The sequence below is a fragment of the Mobula birostris genome, chromosome 7 (assembly GCF_030028105.1).
Source record: "Mobula birostris isolate sMobBir1 chromosome 7, sMobBir1.hap1, whole genome shotgun sequence".
Lineage (NCBI taxonomy): Eukaryota > Metazoa > Chordata > Chondrichthyes > Myliobatiformes > Myliobatidae > Mobula > Mobula birostris.
In genome coordinates, this window is record NC_092376.1 from 44,189,989 (window position 1) to 44,209,803 (window position 19,815).

General features: G+C 37.9%; 1 protein-coding gene across 4 annotated transcripts in view; it reads left to right on the forward strand.

Moving 5' to 3' along the window:
* LOC140200154 (mitochondrial intermediate peptidase-like) overlaps window positions 1–19,815 on the forward strand; it is a 99,051-nt gene that overhangs the window by 33,140 nt on the left and 46,096 nt on the right. For all 4 annotated transcript variants that reach the window (XM_072263034.1, XM_072263036.1, XM_072263035.1 and 1 more), the window contains 7 exons: window positions 653–713; window positions 3,882–3,934; window positions 8,807–8,960; window positions 10,569–10,646; window positions 11,878–12,082; window positions 13,390–13,499; window positions 16,960–17,034. In XM_072263034.1, the coding sequence (XP_072119135.1) occupies window positions 653–713; window positions 3,882–3,934; window positions 8,807–8,960; window positions 10,569–10,646; window positions 11,878–12,082; window positions 13,390–13,499; window positions 16,960–17,034 (736 nt within the window). The remainder of the gene's footprint in view (window positions 1–652; window positions 714–3,881; window positions 3,935–8,806; window positions 8,961–10,568; window positions 10,647–11,877; window positions 12,083–13,389; window positions 13,500–16,959; window positions 17,035–19,815) is intronic.

Consider the following 19,815-nt stretch of genomic DNA (forward strand, 5'->3'; position numbering starts at 1 on the left):
ATGTCATTCTGTCACTTTACCAACCTGTGGAACAGCACTCTCAATTTAGATACCAGCCCTCAGATGTTTGTGATGACTGGTGTCTAAATTGGGACAACTATCCCAAGGCTTCGTTATTTTAGAAAACATTTCAAAGTCAACCATGTGGAGTGGGTGTAGAATCACATATGGTCCTGTAACTTAGACTTTCACCATTCCTGTACTTACTACTCTTCATCCATGTCCCTGCCATTGATTGCTCCATTATTCCCTTAGATAGTCTTACAGTCTTTATCCTTAACACTATCAATCTTCTTGCTGACATACTATAAGTGTAGCGGGGTCTCAATTTTTAATTTTTTTTAATGTTTCCAAAGCTTCCATGACTTTCTTTTGCCTTTCCCATCTCTAACCACAAACTTGTATAATTACTGTGCTCCTTCCATTCTGGCACTATGTTTGAACCCAATTATAGTGGTTTTCTCTCACTTAAAATACTCCTTGACGCTTTATGCAAAATTTTGATCACAAAATCAAAATTGACAATATTCATGTTAAAAATGTTGTATAAGTGCAGGTTATTGATTGGTTTTCATTTATTTTTGTAGCATTATTTGTATCTTGGCCTGCATTAGAGCCCGTTGGCACTGAATCTCATTCCATTGTTTTGCAGAACTGAAAAAGATTTTCTTATGATGAAAGGAATGAAGAAAAAGATAAACCCAACAAATTTTGTAAGTTTTAATGTATATTATTTAAACCAATGACACTGCTTTGTTTAATCCTTGACTGGAAAATAAAGTCACAGAACAATAGAGGGGCTTGTAAGGTCAAGATACTGTTGGAGCATTTTTTTTAAAAGAAACCCTATCCTTTATGGAGACACTTGAAAAGACTCTACTGTCAAAAAGTTTTCAAGTTAACCAATCTGCCTGCCCAAATCAACAAACAGTACTGAGAAAAGAAAATGAGAATTGGTAATGCAGATGATCAATTGCAAAATGCAATACTAGAGATGGGTTACATACCTTGTGTTCATTTATTCTCCATATGTGTCAGGGACATCCCAAAAGTCATCACATTAAAATGGAAGTGCAAAATTGAATGTTAAAGCTTACTTTCAGGATCTTCCAGAGAAGATGGTTTAGTGAAAGATTGTTGGCTGCCTTGAAGGTAATATTTCAGCTGATACATTAGGTGTTAATCAGCAGGTACCCAAAGTCCAAGCTGAAAGGTATATTATGCCAGGTCACTTCTGACCTGGCATTTTAATTTCTTGCCAATGTGCCTCCTAAGAGCAAGATAATCCACTGTTTTCACTGAGTTGGATGATCACTGTCTCACAACTTTCTATTATTCTGTATTATTGACCGAGTAATTTCTCATGTCTTCCTCATTATTTTTAATTGCTTATTATCTTTAAAGCTGAAAAATAAGCAACTATGTACTAGTTGGAGTTAGAAGCCTGAACAGTTGTATATCATGCCCCAAATTGTTTCTCCTTCTTTGAATTCATTTTGGGGTGCAGACTTTGAGTAAACAGTTTGGCAATTAGTTTCAGTGTTACCTCTTGTATTACTGTAAAGAAGGTGTAAATGTTGGATTTTGGCAACACAGACGGGGAGTTTTTTCACATGAGGAAACTATATGCATTGGAATCACTTGGAGTAGATACCTGAGGTTGGCAAAAGAAGGTGAAATGTGAAGTTTTGTTTATGAATAGATTGGTATTGTTTTTACTGAATGAGCCTGATAGTACCAACATGAAAACATTCTTGATTTGTTAGAGTTGCTTAAGACATTTCTGTAACTGTGGAATTAGTAGTGTAGAAGGAGAGAGTGAAATGCGCACAGGTGGCAATGTTCTGAACAGTTATAGTTCCTCAACTAAGAGTCACAGAGAAGAGAAAGAGCACAGAAATGGCTCTTTAGCTCACTATGTACATGCTCCGCTAATTGTTTTTAAATGTATTAAATCTGTAAGTTTATGTGCCTGGCGATTCAAGTATTTGTCTAGATCCTTCTTCAATGAGAGTATCTGCCTCCACCTTAAGTAAAATTGACTATTGGGGGGATAATTAGAAACCTGACTCAAAATTTAGTTGTCATTTTTAAATAAAAATATGGCAAGGCATGTCTGCCTTGGAACAACTGTGCTGCATTTATTTCAGTTTTTGTAAGTATTCCATATAGAGAGCAATTTTTTCTGATTATTCTGGCTGATAGTTCAGCATCTGCCATATTATGTTTGATTTTTGCAGAAACATCAAGAACATATGTAATAAGATCAAAAACTTAGATGTTATTATAAAGTATCAGAATCTGATTTAGAGTTTTTTTTATTGTAAGGCTGCGCCATGTCTGAGTCATCAAATGATAAACTTGCTTAGCTACTTGTAGTGCTAGCAGGTAGCAAGTTAGTACAAGTTGGTTGCAACCTTTTGCTAATTTTATGTTCATTATCTTTGAGAATTTTTTGGCCCCACTTCTATGCAAATTTGGACTCTTCACTTCGTTAATTTTGTTTTTAAATTGCTGCAAGTGGTGCTGTGGTCTGTGCTTTAAACCTATATAATATAAAACATATTTAAATCTGAATGAACCTTGATGGAAAACATTTGCAGAAATGAGGAATGAAATAGATGTCACGTGGTTATCAATGCTATTTCTTCTACAAACCATAGAAGTTTTATCCATATTATATCACTTGGTTCCTGAATTCTGTTTATACCTGAAGGAAACATTTGTCCAGTGTTACATCCCACATCGTAGACTGCAGTAAACTAAATTATGGAAAATAATTTTACTGTTTCAGAAAAATCCTAAATATATGTGCTTGGGTGCCACAGAAATCAAAGGGGATTTTAATAGATTGAATCACAGCGGAGGCTAAAAGTGCTTACTTCAGATAATGCAGTTGAGATTATTGTACATGATAACAGAGGTTGCAAGCTGGCAAGCATTTGTGATCCTGTTAAATAACTGCATGGTGTCACCCTTGTTTGGAAGTATCCTATCCTACACCTAATTCTTTTATTCATTTTCCACACAGAGAAGTTTTATCTCAAAGGTGCCATCCCACAGTTCATGCGTATATGGGGGAAAAAGTCTCTGGCACCATAATTTTTGATGTAACAAGAGTTTCTTCAGATGAATGTGCTGAATTGGTTGCAATTCTAAATTTCAGCAATCTACAAAGATTATAAGAATTTTGGAAATCCAAGAAGAGAAGCCAGTATATCCAAAATTAAATACTAAACCACAACAAAATCAGAAGCTGCTTCAATCTCTGAAGTCCATCCAATTTGTTATGCAAATAATTGAAATTTTATGCCAAACACAGAAGGCAGTGGAGCATATTCTTACACGAGATGCTAAGTCACTGCCAGCATTGATTTAATCTCAAATTGTGGTTGTTTCAGATTATGCATAGTACCTGTTCAGATGTATTACGCAAATTGGAGAAAAAGCAGCAACTTTTATAATAGCATGTGTTATCTGACTAGGTTAGTGCTGTTGATTGATTAATCCCTCTAATCTGGTAAATTTGTGATACGTTTTTGTTATTTGTAGAGGCAAATATGAAAACTCATTTTCATTGTGAAGCTATAGCAAAGCACTACTGCTGTCAAAGAGTATAAAATTGTTGGTTTCTAGGTTAGGTAATTAACTATTATGGAAGCAGAACAGCAGCAGACTGGAAAACAAGGAAACAAGAAATTCAGTGATTCCCAGAGTTTCTGCTTTTAATATTTAGAAGACATATGAGAGCATTAATATCTGTTTTTTGTGTAATGAAATGTAAATTGTCAAATGTTGCATTATGTTTATTGTAAACTTAATGAAACACTAGGCAAAATACAACATAACAATATTTGTTAACAGCTTTGTTAACATTTCAGGAACTGATGCCATGGGACCACTCTTACTATAGTGGTGTTGTTCGTGCAGAAAGGTAAGGTGTGATGATGTATGGTTTTCCAGAAATTGAAATACTATTGCTACTTATTCAGAATTTAGAAATGACAGCATTCATTTCAGTTATCTTTTGTTGTGTAATGGAGCAATAAATATTGTTGCATTTGTTGGGAAGGCACAAGGAAGATGTTGAAAATTATGAGTAGTTGCAGAAGACTGTCTTTTCTAGTCAATTGTTCTTTTCCTTGTCATTCTCAACAAAACATTTAAATTTAACTTCATGCTAAGAACTGTCAAATCAAAGCCAAATTCTCTATATTTCCTTAAAGATTAACAATATTTGTCACACGTGCGTCAAAACGTACATTGAAATGTGTTGTTTGTGTCAGTGACCAATGCAGTCAGAGGATATGCTTGGGACGGCCCACAAATGTCGCCATATTTCTGGTGTCAACGTAACATTACCATAACTTACTAACCCTAACTCGTTTGTCTTTGGGATGTGGGGGGGGGGGGGGCCAGATTACTCGGAGGAAACCCAAGTGGTATGGGGAGTACATACACCCTATCCTCGTTATATGCGGGGGATACGTTCCTCGCAGTTGACGCATAGTATGGAAAACGCATAATGTGAATAATTATTCAAATGGAGAAAATAGGGATGTGTTCTGGAGGGCTTCCTAAATATGTTTTATTTGTAATTTATTCATATTTTCATACCAATACGACACAAAAGCAGTACCACAAGGCAACATTCATATTATATTTCATCAATTTAAGGTAATATTCAATGTAATAAATCATAGAAAGTTAACATACTAAGGTGTACAGTACTCACCTACAGTGACAGATGTATTGGCTCCGGGAGATGAGTGGTTGTGCAGTGGTGTCGGGCAGCTTTACATGGATGAGGTGGATGGTTGTGGATTGTCAGGATCATCAAGGACAGCAAGGGGTGAAGGAAGACTCACAGAACTCTCAGAGCTGCTGGCAGCAGGAGATGACACCGGTTTGAAGAAAGTGGTGAGGGTTGTTTGCTTGGCAGCTGCCCAGTGTACAGGAAGCAGAGAGGCTTCATCTTACAGTCTCCTTCAGCATTGGAACACATAAGCAGAGTCAACCTATCCTTTGCTGCCTTGAAACCTGACGCAGTCTTTTCATCCTTACTTATGTAAGTGTGTTTCGGTATACGCATCCAAAAAAGTCCGGTCTCGTCTGCATTAAACACCTACTTTGGTGTGATGCCTAACTCAGCTATCATAGCCCGCAACTGCAAAGGGTAGCGTTCAGCAGCTTTGTGGTCAGCACTAGCTTGCTCACCATGCACAGCTAAGTTGTGAAGCCTGTGAAGATTAACAAACTTAGAAAGCCATTCCCTACTTGCATTAAAGCTAACAGTATCAATTGACACTTCCTCACTAGCCTCTGAACAAATGCGACCATAAATTTCCAAAGCTTTCACATGAAGATGATTGAAACTAAGTGTTTTTTTCTTTGTTTCATGCTCAATGTACAAACTCAACATTTTCTCCATTTTTGTCATAATCGGGTTACGCACTTTGGTAACAATCCTTGAAGACACTTGTGGTGAATCAATCACTGCACTTTTTATTTTCTCTGCATTTTTCTTTGTTTCTGATCGTGGACTCACCCAGGCCGAAGTAGCATCCCAGAGCTGTGTTACCTTCACCTGACACGGCCCTATTTATAATTTCCAACTTTTTTCCAAGTGTTAAGGTGGTTCTCTGCCACTTGGCTGATGGCTCAGGACTTGACACAGGACGCTTGGGAGGCATAGTTACATATTTCAAGCACGAAAACAGTGCCCCATAGGTGAAAACAACAAAAGTTTAAGAGTGCAAGATGACACATCCACACGCTGCCAAAACCAATGCAAGACTGGCAGGAGCCGGGAGTGAGACTGTGAGGCATGCGCATGTGACTCGTATTGGCGGGAAAGCGGTGCTTCTCGTCCCAGCAGCCTCACATAACTTTGAGTTTTGGAGGCGTATAAGGAGAAGTTGGTAGAAGTAGATTTGATGCATAACTGTGAATGCGCATTGTCTGAAGACGCATATAACAAGGATAGGGTACAGATTCTTTAAAGACAGCAGCGGGAATTAAGCCCAGAATGTTGGTTCCCGGTAAGATGGCAGCATGCGCGGATGCAGCAGCTTCTACAGGACTAACCAAAGGTGTTACTTTCTTTGTTAAACGTTTTTTTTTTATGATCACAAGACCTTGCTGGATACTAAGAACTTAAAGTTCTGCAAGTCTACCCTATTAGCAAGTTGCTCACGGGCAGAGGGAGCTGGACTTGGTGCAGATTGTGCTGCTGCCTGTATCAGAGGCATCGGTGTGTGAAGACAGTGCGCAGGCTAAGTGATCGTCTTGGTCACTTTTCTTAAGATCTCAAGACCCTATTAGACATCAGTGGTGTGGAGTGCTGCATCTGATTCACTGATGGGGGAGCTGAGGTGTTGCCTGTTTACAACCACTCAGAGAGAGGCATTGGAGTCACTGCACTCCACCAAAGGCGGTGTGGTGCAGTGTCCATGCTGGAGTTGGTGCTGCCTCCAGTGTTCGCTCAGTAGGAGACAAGCCGTATTGTGTTCAACTGCAGACTGCTGCAACATTCATGGACTTGGACTGTATTTTTTGGTGTAACTGTATTTTTCTAATATCCTATATGTGCTTGGTGCTGTATTTGACTGTTGGTACAGTGTTTTTTACCTTAACGCTGAAGGAACGTTGATTTGTTTGGCTGTATTCTTAGGTATTCATGTATGGTTGAATAACAATTAAACTTGAACTTGTAAATAAAGCACAGTGGGCTTGATGAGTTATTGTTAATGGCTTTATTTTCATGGTGATGCAATTGTATAATTAAAATGATGGCTTTTCTCATCTGGTAGTATTAACTCTGGTGGCCCAAATCTGTTTCTTATCTACATACTGATTATTGGTAAATCATTTAAAAAAGGGGCATTTTCTGTACATGCATGATTATGCCTAGATCCATCACATAACTGACTCTCTTGACCTTTCTTTATATTAAAATTGTCAGATTCCTTCAATGTAGTACAGTGCTGGGTGATCCTTCAAACATCATAGGATAATTGCAGTCATTGTTGTTGATTCTCATCATAAACTCTTCCTTGGACGCTCACTCTATCTCTATTCCTGGCATCATTCTGATGCTATTAGCAACCTCACTCTGTCATTTTCAATACCATGATGAGTTGTTTCTCAGATAGCTACACTAATGTGATTACTTATTTCCACCTCAGAAATGTGGACAATGAAGCCCATGCCAAAGTTTAACTACTCCTGAAACTCTATTAATTTCAGTTTAACTATTCGAAAGACCTTCTAGTTTCCCTATTTGGACTTTTGTGTAAAGCTGTCTAAAGTTATTTGGAATGCTTTAGCCCTCAGCCAGTTAATGCAAGCATCATGCCAAATAACCAGTTTCTTGATTTTGAGAGTGCCCAGCCTTTATCTCCGCTCAGAAAACAGTGAATCAATAGTCATTTTTAGTATGAAATAAGAAAATTAAGTACCCTTCCTTTCTCTGACTGGTTGCTTAGATGCCTTGTATATAGTCCAAGGAAAAGAACAGTGGGAATCTGCGTGGTTGGTTCGGTTGGGTTCTATTTTGTCTTTAGCTTCCTTTTTTTTCTTAAAGGTCTTCTTCCTAATGTGGGGTGGGGGAGGGGAATAATATATAATAATGAGATTTTTACCTTCAGCATTATTATTTTATGCAGATAAAAATGACAGAAAACTTCTGTGTCTTTTTTTATCAAGTGCATGAATAGACTTAGAAGAGAAACAGATGTAATTGGAAAAACAATCAAACTGAAATCCTTTTTATATATAAAAAAAAATGGCCAATAGTTCATTGTGTGGAACTTTTGATAATGAAATGTGGATGAGATGATACCAATCTTCTGAGCGGATGCAAGTATTTGGAAATTCTGGCTAATACATCTAGTAGTCCTCCTGAATAATCCCTCATGAGGGTACAGTTCCAATTTTGTGGATTCTGAGGTGGGAGCAGCAAAGGGGGAAAGAAGGTGCCTGACAGTGCATTTGGATAGTTGGTAGATGGTGTTCTCCCTTCGTCCTATATGCAGCTCGATGAGCTCCCAATGCATCAACTATTGCTTATCGATGGTCTTATGGATATTATTCAAAATGCTCATTTTCTTCTTCAAGCAATTCTGGACCAGGATCATGGATTCCCAAGAGTTGATGGAGATATGGGTTTTTTTTCGAAGAAGATGATTTGAAACCTTTCTTGAATTTTCTCATCCTTGTATCTGGCAGTCTCTCCTCATGACAGGCTTTTTCTGTATCCTGTTCTTGGGCATGTGGATGTTGTGGTTTGTCCAAGAACTCCACATAGTATAACTAAGATTGGAGATACTTGGTTGGGGGAGGACATTGACTTGCTTATATTTTCAGTATCTTTTTAGTAATTTTTACCAATCTAATTATGCAGGTGCATTTATCCACAAAAGAACTGGAAGATGTGACCACCACACTTTTTTTGAAAGTCTGGGGATGGAATCTAAAGCATTTATTTTGTTACATTTTTTTAATAACTATGTAAGGAAACCATAACTATCATTCTGCTCTTTTAAGAATTCCTTACAGGACTTTTGCTATAGCCAGCAATTGATTCAGTTTAGCAGTATTGTGATAGAACAGGGGGCAATAAAGAAAAAAGGTTACATATTTTGCACATTATTTGCATTTTATAAGAAGCAAATTGTAATTGTGTCATATTTAGTACAAGTAAGAAACAATATCTCATCTATGTCTAACACAATTCTCCAGCATTTCAGTGTTTTAAATCTATTATATTTTTTAAAAGAATAACTTTTCATTGCTCCCATTTTAGATACAACATAGAACCTAGTCTTTATAGCCCATATTTTTCTTTGGGAGCTTGCATGGATGGATTAAATCTACTTTTCACAAAGCTCTTGGGTGTCTCACTCTGTGTAGAACAACCAGGAAAAGGTGAAGTATGGTCTGAAGATGTCCGAAAGCTGGTAAGTAACCACTGAAGTACCTATACTAAAGTTCGTGCTTTGATAGCTGAGGTCTAATGTTTTGAGATTTCGTTTATTGTAAAGATCACAAATATGGGAAGTTTGGACTTTATATATAGGAAGACATGTTTACTTGTAGAGATTTGGTAGACATATTAGTAATTTTAATATTCTTTATGCTTATTATGGTTGTTTAAGTATTATTTTGTTAAAATTTATGGATGGTGCATCCCTTGTTTCCTCTTGTCAACTTGTCAAATTTAAGAGATCAGTTTATGCTCTCTTGATCCTTTTCTTACTAAACTGCTGAGTGTATGTCACTTGTTCTTGTTGGATCCATGTATCTAATGTGTCTGTATTGCATTTTGTGGTGTGTTTATTATGATAATGTGTCACATGGGTTGGGGTGTGGTAGAAGCAAGTGAATATAGTTACGTATTCATACTAGTTCCATTTTCTATCAGAGAATGTATACAGTATACAATCTGAAATTCTTACTCTTCACAGACATCCACGAAGCAGAAGAAAACCTCCAAAGAATGAATGACAGAAAAATGTTAGTTTAGATTAGTCTGTTGGAGAGGGTTGAGCCAGGGAGAATGAGTTTTTTTTTGTTGATCGCTAATTTAGTTCAAACGCTTAGTTGCGCTAATTGAAACATTATCAAACCGCTTAAATACATATAGAACACTAATTCTGATTGCAAATTGGAGCACTAAGATCACTATGTTGCTAATTTAGTTTCATTAGTTTTTTTATCACTACAAGATCATTTGTTTTTGCTGGTTTCCTAACTGAAGATCAAATGTACCTTTTTCGACTTTCGAACTTCGTTACTTGGAAGCACATAGTGCAGTGTAGGTCTCCTGGCTTAGTCTCAACAGTTTTGGTTTGTTTCAAAGTAACCGCTAAAATTCTATTACACCATTGTAGGTGCACTTTTTGATTGAGACACTTTGAAGGGAAAATTAAAAAAATGATTGAAGCAGTCATTCATTGTCTTGACAAACATTTATTGCTTAATCGATACAACTGAAACAGATTTTCTGGTCATTATTATACTACTCACTGAGGGATGGCACAGTAATGCATCTTGTAGAGCAGCTGTCTCAACACTAGTGACATGGGTTCAGTTGCTAGTGCTGTCTGTGTGGATATTGCACGTTTCCCGTGACCACAGAGCTTCCATCAGATATTACTCTGGTTTCCTCTCACATCCCAAAGATCTGCTAGCTGCAGGTTAATTGGCTACTATATATTGTTTCTGATGTATGGGTGAATCGTACCATCAGGAAGAAGTTGACAGGGATTTGGTGAAGATAGATTATTGGGAAAATTGATGTTGGAATAAGGTTGCTCTGTAAACCAGCAGAGATTTCATAACTGAACTTTCTTTGGTATTGTGGCTGCTGTTTGTCATATTTCTTACAATTTAATATTTCCAAGATTGCCACAATTTCAATTTGGGAGACTGCAAAGTCTAACATGACCCCTACCTATTTTGCCACCTAGTGGCATCTTCTGAATTGCCAGTTCATGATACTGATATATACCGAAAGTTTGTACTTTAAAGTCAGTCATTGTGAAACTCTGATATTCCTCTTCTAGGCAGTGGTTGATGAAACTGATGGACTTGTGGGGTATATTTATTGTGATTTCTTCCACAGACCTGACAAACCCCATCAGGTATGTTCTTACTAATGTTCTGTATAAAAATAAGCAAATAACAAATTGATGGATGAACTCAATAGATCAGGCACCATCTGCAAAGTCAGAGATACAGTTGATGTTTTGGGTTGAGATCCTGCATCCCACCATCTCGACAGATGCTGGCTGATTCCCTGGTTTCATCCAGCAGTCTTTTTTTCTTGCTCCATATTACAGCATCTATATTCTCTTGCATCATAATTCTTTTCTCTCTATTTTACACCAAAAAGCAGTTTCCTGTGTTAAACGCGTACTCCATTTACTCTAAGAATATAGCCTTTGTTTCTGAGAATACTTGTTCAAGCAGACGATAGTGATTTGGGGGAGAGGGATGAAACTTTCACTATGTAATCACAGCTACTAAAAAAGCTTCAGAACAATTTTCATTAGCAGTTTAAGTGATAGCATTAAGGATTATGGAATATAGCATGTAGATGAAATTAAAATATGAATTAGCATGAGCTAACTGGTGTTACAGGCTCTGGATCCTCCATAGCCAAGTCCAGTAACTTTCTTCAAAAATAAACGGTATTCTAAGGCTGGATACCTTTGCACTTTGAATCACGGTGATAAATGACACAAATGAACATCAATAGCCAATTAAATATTTTATTGTAATTTGTAATAACAAATAATTAACTATTTTTACCTTAATTGAGCTCGGCTGAACTTCATTGTAAATATTGTGTACAATTCAGAGCATCGTGTTTTTTTTTTAAAGGTATTGATTTTCATTTAGAGACTGTAGATATTCACAGGGATGAACGTACCACTTCAAGTAACCTGTTTGAAGTTGAGGAAAGGAGGTAAAGCAGCAACAAATCCAAGTGTTGAAATGTGGAAAGTAGTTATATGTAGATGTCAGTGTTACAATTCAGACTTCTCCTAATATCTATTTTTACCATTGTATTACGTTCCCATGGAACACAGAGAGTTTTATGAATTGGAAGATGAATCTTTTCTAGCTAGTCAAGTTGCATTTGTAGAGAGTGAAAAACATATCTTTGAACATTTGTAGTTGTTTTTTCACGTGAACACTGTTTCCCATAACATAGATATTGTCAGATCTGTTATTTCTATTTTCTGTTTTTATTTCAGATTTCCAATTTCTATAGTAATGTACTTAATGTTTTTTTTGGTTTGCTTTTGAGTTTCTTGATATTAGAGGTATCATCGAAAAATTAAGAGCATTGATGTGCATTCATTTAAGGACTGTCACTTTACAATTCGAGGAGGACGATTAATGGAGAATGGAGAGTATCAGCTTCCTATCGTAGTACTGATGCTTAGTCTGCCTCATCCAACAAACTCGTCCCCAACACTTCTAACACCTGGTATGATGGAGAATTTGTTCCATGAAATGGGCCATGCGATGCATTCCATGCTGGGCCGGACCAGATATCAACATGTAACTGGTAGGTAATTTCCATTCAGGATATTAATTATTAAATAATTGCTCTGCTGTTTTCCTTGTAATACAACATACTAAAGATGATAATATTCATGATTATGGTATAATGGTGGGGGTTTTCTCATTTCATTTCTGTTTCGTATCAGAAAAATTGAGAAATTTGAAATATAAGGCTAGCTTCACTTCTAGTATTTTTTTGTACTTCTCAAAGCTTCTTTCCTTTTTGCCTGCTTGTAGAAATCATTTTATTCACTCAAATCCCTTAATAGATTTGAAGCAAGTTTACTAAAATATTGCAAATCTTTTTGCACATTTATATATTTTTTTGAACCCCATACGGGTGGCTCCACATTGAGAATTTAATAACCTATGAACAATTTATATTGAAACTGCGATTTCCTACTCGGATCTAAGTGGATATGTTCCATTAGCTCTTTAATGGAGTGCATACAATGGATATTTTTCTTGTAAACACCGTTCTGCTATCTTTATTAGTGGGGCTGGATTTTATATTTAAAGGATTGATGTGCTTGGGTTTTACCTGTTCAACAGTTGCCATTGTGTGCTTCCTCACCTGTCTGAGGGCCCTGGGGCACCTACAATGCACTTAGAATTCTGTTGTAGTTCACCAAATATACAAAATTTTGCTGATTTTCCAAAACTTAGATTGAGAATTCTGTCTTCCTAAGCCTGGTGGAAGGCCAGCAGGCCTATTTATTTCAATGGGTAGAAATAGTTGCCAGCAGAATTGTAATAGAAGAAATTTTCATTTAAATTTGATTTTGATTTAAGTGTACTTAATTTTTAAATTTATTTCATTAATTTTGCATTTTTGACATATATAGTTATTTTAATAGAATTTTGAGTAAATTTGAATTTTTTAACAGCGTAGTTTTTTTTACTGGCTGTCAAGTGCATTCATGCTCAAAGGGGCTGTGTAGCAAGTGACCTCACTGGTTAGTTGGTTTCTGGTTTCTAACTAGAGAATTAGGTCTGTAGGTCTGTAGGCCTGGTCTGAGAAAGTGTGTGTTCCAAGAGCAGGAGATGCTGACTGAGCTTGGGAGTCTGGCTGGTCAACAGAAAATCCATCTTTGATTGTGATAGCCTTATGGCTGAACTTTTCGACAACCCTGCTGTGTATGTTCCAGTAATGATGGAACATCATTTTTAAAAAAAAAACATTAATTCCATTTTGGTTTTATAGATGTTGTATGACCTGCTGAATATTTCCAATGTTATCCTTAATTTCATCTGATTAGTTCTTTGGTTTGGTGCCTAAGTGATATTTACTGTGGAAGTTTCATTTTTCAGGTACAAGATGTCCTACAGATTTTGCAGAAGTTCCTTCAATTTTAATGGAATATTTTGCAAGTGACTATCGAGTGGTGAAACAGTTTGCAAGACATTACCTGACAGGAGAGGTACAGAAATTGAATAGCATAACATCAGTTTCATATATTAAGTCATATCTCTTACAAAATAACCAAAATATAGTGTTAAAACGAATAAGAAATCTTATTACCAAAACCAATGATGGAATTGCTATTTTCATGTGAACATTTTTCTTGTGAGTGTAGGGTAGGATTGTGCTGTAAGCTTCAGGTGGTGGTGCTGCAAATTCAGAATGCCTTAAACAGTCTTTCACAGGAAGTAAATCTGAAGTTGGAACTTTGTCTTTTATCAAAACCTGTGAAGGTAATTCTATTTTAATAAAATAATTAACATTAAAAAAAACTCGTGAATTACTGAAAAATATTTAAGCATATTAAAATAAGTACAAGGAAACTACTTCTTGCTGTTGAATTTGTGAAATGAAAGGAGCCTCTGATTATACAGTGGACATGGGACATGTCAGAGTCAGTGACTGCATGACTACAGAAGTGTTTGTTATAGCCAAAGTGATGCTTTCCATCCCTAATATCTGCTTGATGAATCTGTGGCATTCTTTGGTTTCTTTCTTATGTCAGTGAATGCTGAAAATTACACATTTCTCTGTATTTAAAGCTTCTCTGTTCGTACTTAACTAGCTGTAGATTCCTCACTAAGTCGCATGTCATCATGAATTTGAAGTATATCACTGTTCATTCATCATCATTGTTTCAATCTTGGAACTCTCTACCCACTGTCACAATACTTTCACCACAAACAGCAGTAATTCAAGATGATGTTTACCATCCCTTCTTGAGGATGGGCAATAAAAGCTTACTTAAATGAATATAAAACCTCACTAAAACTCCATCCTAAAATCTTTTGTCTTGGGTTTATCTGTTTGCATGGAATGATATGAATAATTGAATATGTCTATTTACAATTCTTTTCTACTCTATTATTTGACAGTAAACTTGGTATACAAATTGTAGGTCACGGGGCTTTTTCCTGTCTATTTTTCTATGGTCTATGTACAACTGTTCAGTGTCTGTGTTTTTCTAAAATTTTTCATAATTATGCCCAACTTTCGGGATTTCAATATTGTATGCCTTGTATCAAAATCTGAAAGTAAAAGCAGTTTAAGGCTATGGATTGTAATTCTACAAAACTTGGAATAAAGGTACAGCCTATGTGTTGTCCATACTAAAAACAAAATCTTTCTTCATAATTTTGAATTCGAAAGATGTCATGTCCCAAAATCTGATACAATTTTCTTCATGTTTTCCTTTTATTAATTGTCTGTTCTTTGCATTTCTGAGGAGAGAAATTAAAATTACTGTTGTACATGTGTGCAATTAGCACTGGGTTGTGTTAGAAACAGAGTACAAGAATATTTTCTTTAGAGATAGGATTTCTGGGCATTTAGAGAATCATGGTCTGATCAGGGACAGTCAGCATGGCTTTGTGAAGGGCAGATCATGTCTAACAAGCCTGATAGAGTTCTTTGAGGAGGTGACCAGGCATATAGATGAGGGTAATGCAGTGGATGTGACCTACATAGATTTTAGTAAGGCATTTGACAAGGTTCCACATGGTACGCTTATTCCGAAAGTCAGAAGGCATGGGATCCAGGGAGGTTTGGCCAGGTGGATTCAGAATTGGCTTGCCTGCAGAAGGCAGAGGGTCATGGTAGAGGGAGTACATTCGGATTGGAGGGTTGTGACTAGTGGTGTCCCACAAGGACCGGTTCTGGGACCTCTACTTTTTGTGATTTTTATTAACGACCTGGATATGGGGTAGAAGGGTGGGTTGGCAAGTTTGCAGATGACACAAAGGTTGGTGGTGTTGTAGATAGTGTAGAGCATTGTCAAAGATTGCAGAGAGACATTGATAGGATGCAGAAGTGAGCTGAGAAGTGTCAGATGGAGTTCAGCCTGGAGAAATGTGAGGTGGTATACTATGGAAGGACAAAGTAAATGGCAGGATACTTGGTAGTGTGGAGGAGCAGAGGGATCTGGGGGTACATGTCCACAGATCCCTGAAGTTGCCTCATAGGTAGATAGGGTAGTTAAGAAAGCTTATGGGGTGTTAGCTTTCATAAGTCGAGGGACAGAGTCGCGAGGTAATGATGCAGCTCTATAAGACTCTGGTTAGACCACACTTGGAGTACTGTGTCCAGTTCTGGTCGCCTCACTATAGGAAGGGTGTGGAAGTATTGGAAAGGGTACAGAGGAGATTTACCAGGATGCTGCCTGGTTTAGAGAGTATGCATTATAATCAGAGATTAAGGGAGCTAGGGCTTTACTCTTTGGAGAGAAGGAGGATGAGAGGAGACATGATAGAGGTATACAAGATATTAAGAGGAATAGATAGAGTGGATAGCCAGTGCCTCTTCCCCAGGGCACCACTGCTCAATACAGGAGGATGGCTTTAAGGTAAGGAGTGGGAAGTTCAAGGGGGATATTAGAGGAAGGTTTTTTACTCAGAGTGGTTGGTGCATGGAATGCACTGCCTGAGTCAGTGGTGGAGGCAGATACACTAGTGAAATTTAAGAGACTACTAGACAGGTATATGGAGGAATTTAAGGTGGGGGGTTATATGGGAGGCAGGGTTTGAGGGTCGGCACAACATTGTGGGCCAAAAGGCCTGTATTGTGCTGTACGATTATATGTCCATTTTAAGCATGCTATTTTTTAATTAGTAAAGCCCTTGGCAACTACTGTCCAAGGAAACATTACGGTTTTGATTACCTCAATGATTAACTCAGCCATTTTGTAGATTATAGGAGATAAAAAAAAGATATGGGAAGAAGAGATATTTATTTCAATATCTTAATATCAACTGCATCAAAATGGAAGATTTAGTTATTATCATATTTCTGTTTATGCAAGCTTTATATATGTAAATTGCTGACACATTTCCTATATTACAGCAGTTACTCCACTTCAAAAGTACTTCATTGAATGTAAAATACTTCTGGAAAACCTGAAAGGGGGAGTAATGGTGCTTTTATTTTGGAAAGAAAAGCTGTGAAAATATAAACATTTTATAAGTGCAAAACAGGAACTGCAGTGCTATTAGCAGGGGAATGTTGATGCTCAAGTTTTCAATTCCTGCAGGAATTAGCATTTTTGTGGATATTTGTTACATGAATATTCGTACTTTGGGTTTTAATTTATTTTTTTCTTCATGGAAAGCAGATGTCTTTAGCAATATATTGTCAAACTCAACTGTCCCTATATTGAGAAAGCTGTTAAAAGTCAGCTATCTTGATGGGGTCTAGAACACACATAGGCTGGACCATGTATAGACACCAGATTCCTTTACCTGAAAAATAATGCCATGCTGATTGTTCACACTTGTTTTGCTGATTACACAACATGATGCAGTCAAAAGAAATAGAAGCATAAGATATTAATATGGAAGATGGAAATATTTTAACAGAATTAAAGATTAAATCTCCAAGGAGGTTGTTGTGAATAACTAATATGCACTTTTTAAATCTCTTTTCAGCCATTACCTCAGAGTATGGTGTCCCGGCTTTGTGACTCTAAGAAAGTTTGTGCTGCTGCAGACCTTCAACTTCAAGTAAGGAGATACATAATTGTGTCATCTAAGATTAAAGGTTTCTAACCTAATCCAGTGTGATGATTATGTGTAACTATTTGATTAACCATACAGAAACAGCACTAATCCCACATGTAGAACTAAATTTCTTAACTGAGTAAAGATTTTTATACAATTGCGAGGCACTCAATGTAGAGAAAGAAAGGCATAGTGAATAAAGACTGCAGAGCAAATAAGTCCTTTGTATAGGCTGTTGTTAGTCCACTGTGATAAAATGTATCACAGAATGCTTACAGTGCAGAATGAGACAATTTGTTCTGTTCAAATCTGTACCTATTCTATGCAAGAGCAATCCTGCTCCCTCCCATTAAACTCTCAGCTGAGAAACGTATCCGGCTCTCTATTGCAGGCCACAATTAAAGATGCTCCATCACTATCCTACCAGTGCATCCCAGACCCTAACTATTTGCCATTCATAACTTCGGCTGACGGAGCAAGAAGTAGGTGGGGTGGCAAAACAAGCAAAAGAGAGCAGCTTTTCTCTATCTAACGTGAATATCCTTCCTATTTTTATATCCAGTCATGACCTTCATTCCTTTAAAAATAACCCTAGCCTTTTCAGTCTAGCCACACATTTTCTTTTTAAATCTTTTTATTAATTTTTCAAAATTATAAACTCAATAACAAAGTTAGTACAAAGAGATTGAAATAATGTTCATCAGCATATATAAAATGAATTTTAAGTAACATAGATATAAAAGACTTCCAAACTCATAATGAAATTAATCATTAAAAAAAGAAATAAAAAGAAAAAAAATATATAAACAAAAAAAAACCCCAAAAGAAAAAAAAAACCCAAAAAGAAAGCAAGACAGGGCTAGACCAACAGCTTGTATCAGACACGTTGAATAATGTCATTAACTCCGCTCCTCTCATCATATAATTTAAGTTTAGAAAAAAGATTTGAAAAGGTCAGATTACATCATATGAAAAATGTTGCATAAAAGGTTTCCAAGTTTCTTCAAATTTAATCGAAGAGTCAAAAATATCACTTCTAATTTTTTCTAAATTTAAACTTAATATGGTTTGAGAAAACCATTGGAATGTAGTGGGTGGATTAGTTTCCTTCTAGTTCAACAAAACAGATCTTCTCACCATTAAGGTAACAAAAGCTATCATTCGACAGGCTGAAGAAGACAAAGATCTATGTTCTACCATTGGCAATCCAAAGATTGCCGTAATAGGATAGGGTTTTAAATCGAAGCGTAGAACTGTTGAAATAATATCAAAAATGTCTTTCCAATATTTTTCCAAAAGAGGATAGGACCTGCTGTGTACATACATCCACTGATGCTTCTGGACACATCTTCAGTGATGTTCCTAGAATCATCGGGTGTTTCGGGTCTTTCAACATCATACAACCTCCTCCAGGTGACCCAGCCGGGGCTGATCAGACCCCAGCTTGTGTCCAGGTGGCTAGCTACTTATGACTCCAAGGCTCCCCTCCTTTGAGCCACAGCCATCTTGAGGCCCTCTCTGCCACATCGGTGGTACTGCGGCTGGCTCTCCTCTTCCTCTCTCCCTCGATGCCCAAAATGCTGAAGGCTCTTACTAAAGAACGGGCTACGAATCCCCTACAACCAACCTCCACTGGGAGACACCTCGCTGTCCATCCAGCCTGCGGACAGTTGCTGACCAGTCCTGCATACTTGGAGAGCTTCCTTTCAAAGGCCTCTTCCAAACTATCTTCCCATGGGACTGTCAGCTCCAGCAGCACCACTTGCTTAGTCGACTCAGACACTAGGACAATGTCTGGTCGCAGGGTGGTGGCTTCAATATGGTTGGGGAACTTCAGCTGCCATTCGAGGTCCACCAACAGCTGCCAGACCCTTGCAGTGGTCAGAATGCCTGCAGATGTCCGTTTGGCAGGTATTAGCTGCTCCCCAGCTCTGACAAAGGCAATGGTCTGCTTGGAGGGTCGGGACCGCTTCGCCCACTCAACTCCTGCGCTGACGGCTTCAGCGATGGTCTTCAGGACCTGATCATGCCTCCACCTGTACCATCCCTCACCAAGTGCCCTTGCACAGCTGCTGAGGATGTGCTCCAGGGTTCCTCGCTTGGAGCACAGTGGGCACGCAGATGACTCTGCCTTGCCCCATGTGTGCAGGTTTGATGGGCTTGGAAGCACATCGTACACTGCCTGGATGAGAAATTGGATGCGGTGTGGTTCGGCTTTCCAAAGATCAGCCTAGGTCACTTTCCTCTCAACCGCATTCTCCCATCTTGTCCAAGCTCCCTGGTGCTTCATTCCCACTGTCCTGCAGGCTCTCATCTCCTCCACTACTGCTCTCCACTACTACTCCTCCTGAACTAGACGACGCCTTTCCTTCCCTCTGGTGTCCATTTGGGGAGTTGGAAAGGATCCTAGCCCAGCTCGGCCTCGTGTGACCACTCCCACCAGCCTCCTGTTACGCAGTCTTGCCTCTGCCTCCTGAACAGCTTCCTCTGTCCTCCACTTCTTGCCAGTACTTACCTGGATCCCTGCTCTAGCCACCTTCGGGTCACTTGAGTCCCTATACTGTAGCACTTCTCTGGCTCTTGTTATCTTGAATTCTTTCTCCAAGGATTTGAACAGCAGTTGCAGTTTGTTGTGGTGTCCATAGAGTGCAATGCTGCTCAGGCTCTTTGGCAGCCCCAGCCATCTCCTGAGGTGGTTGCTAACCCTCCAAAACATATGAGTTAAAGAAGCCACTTGCCACACATTTAAAACCCCTTTTAAATTCACCTAATTGTTTAAAATAT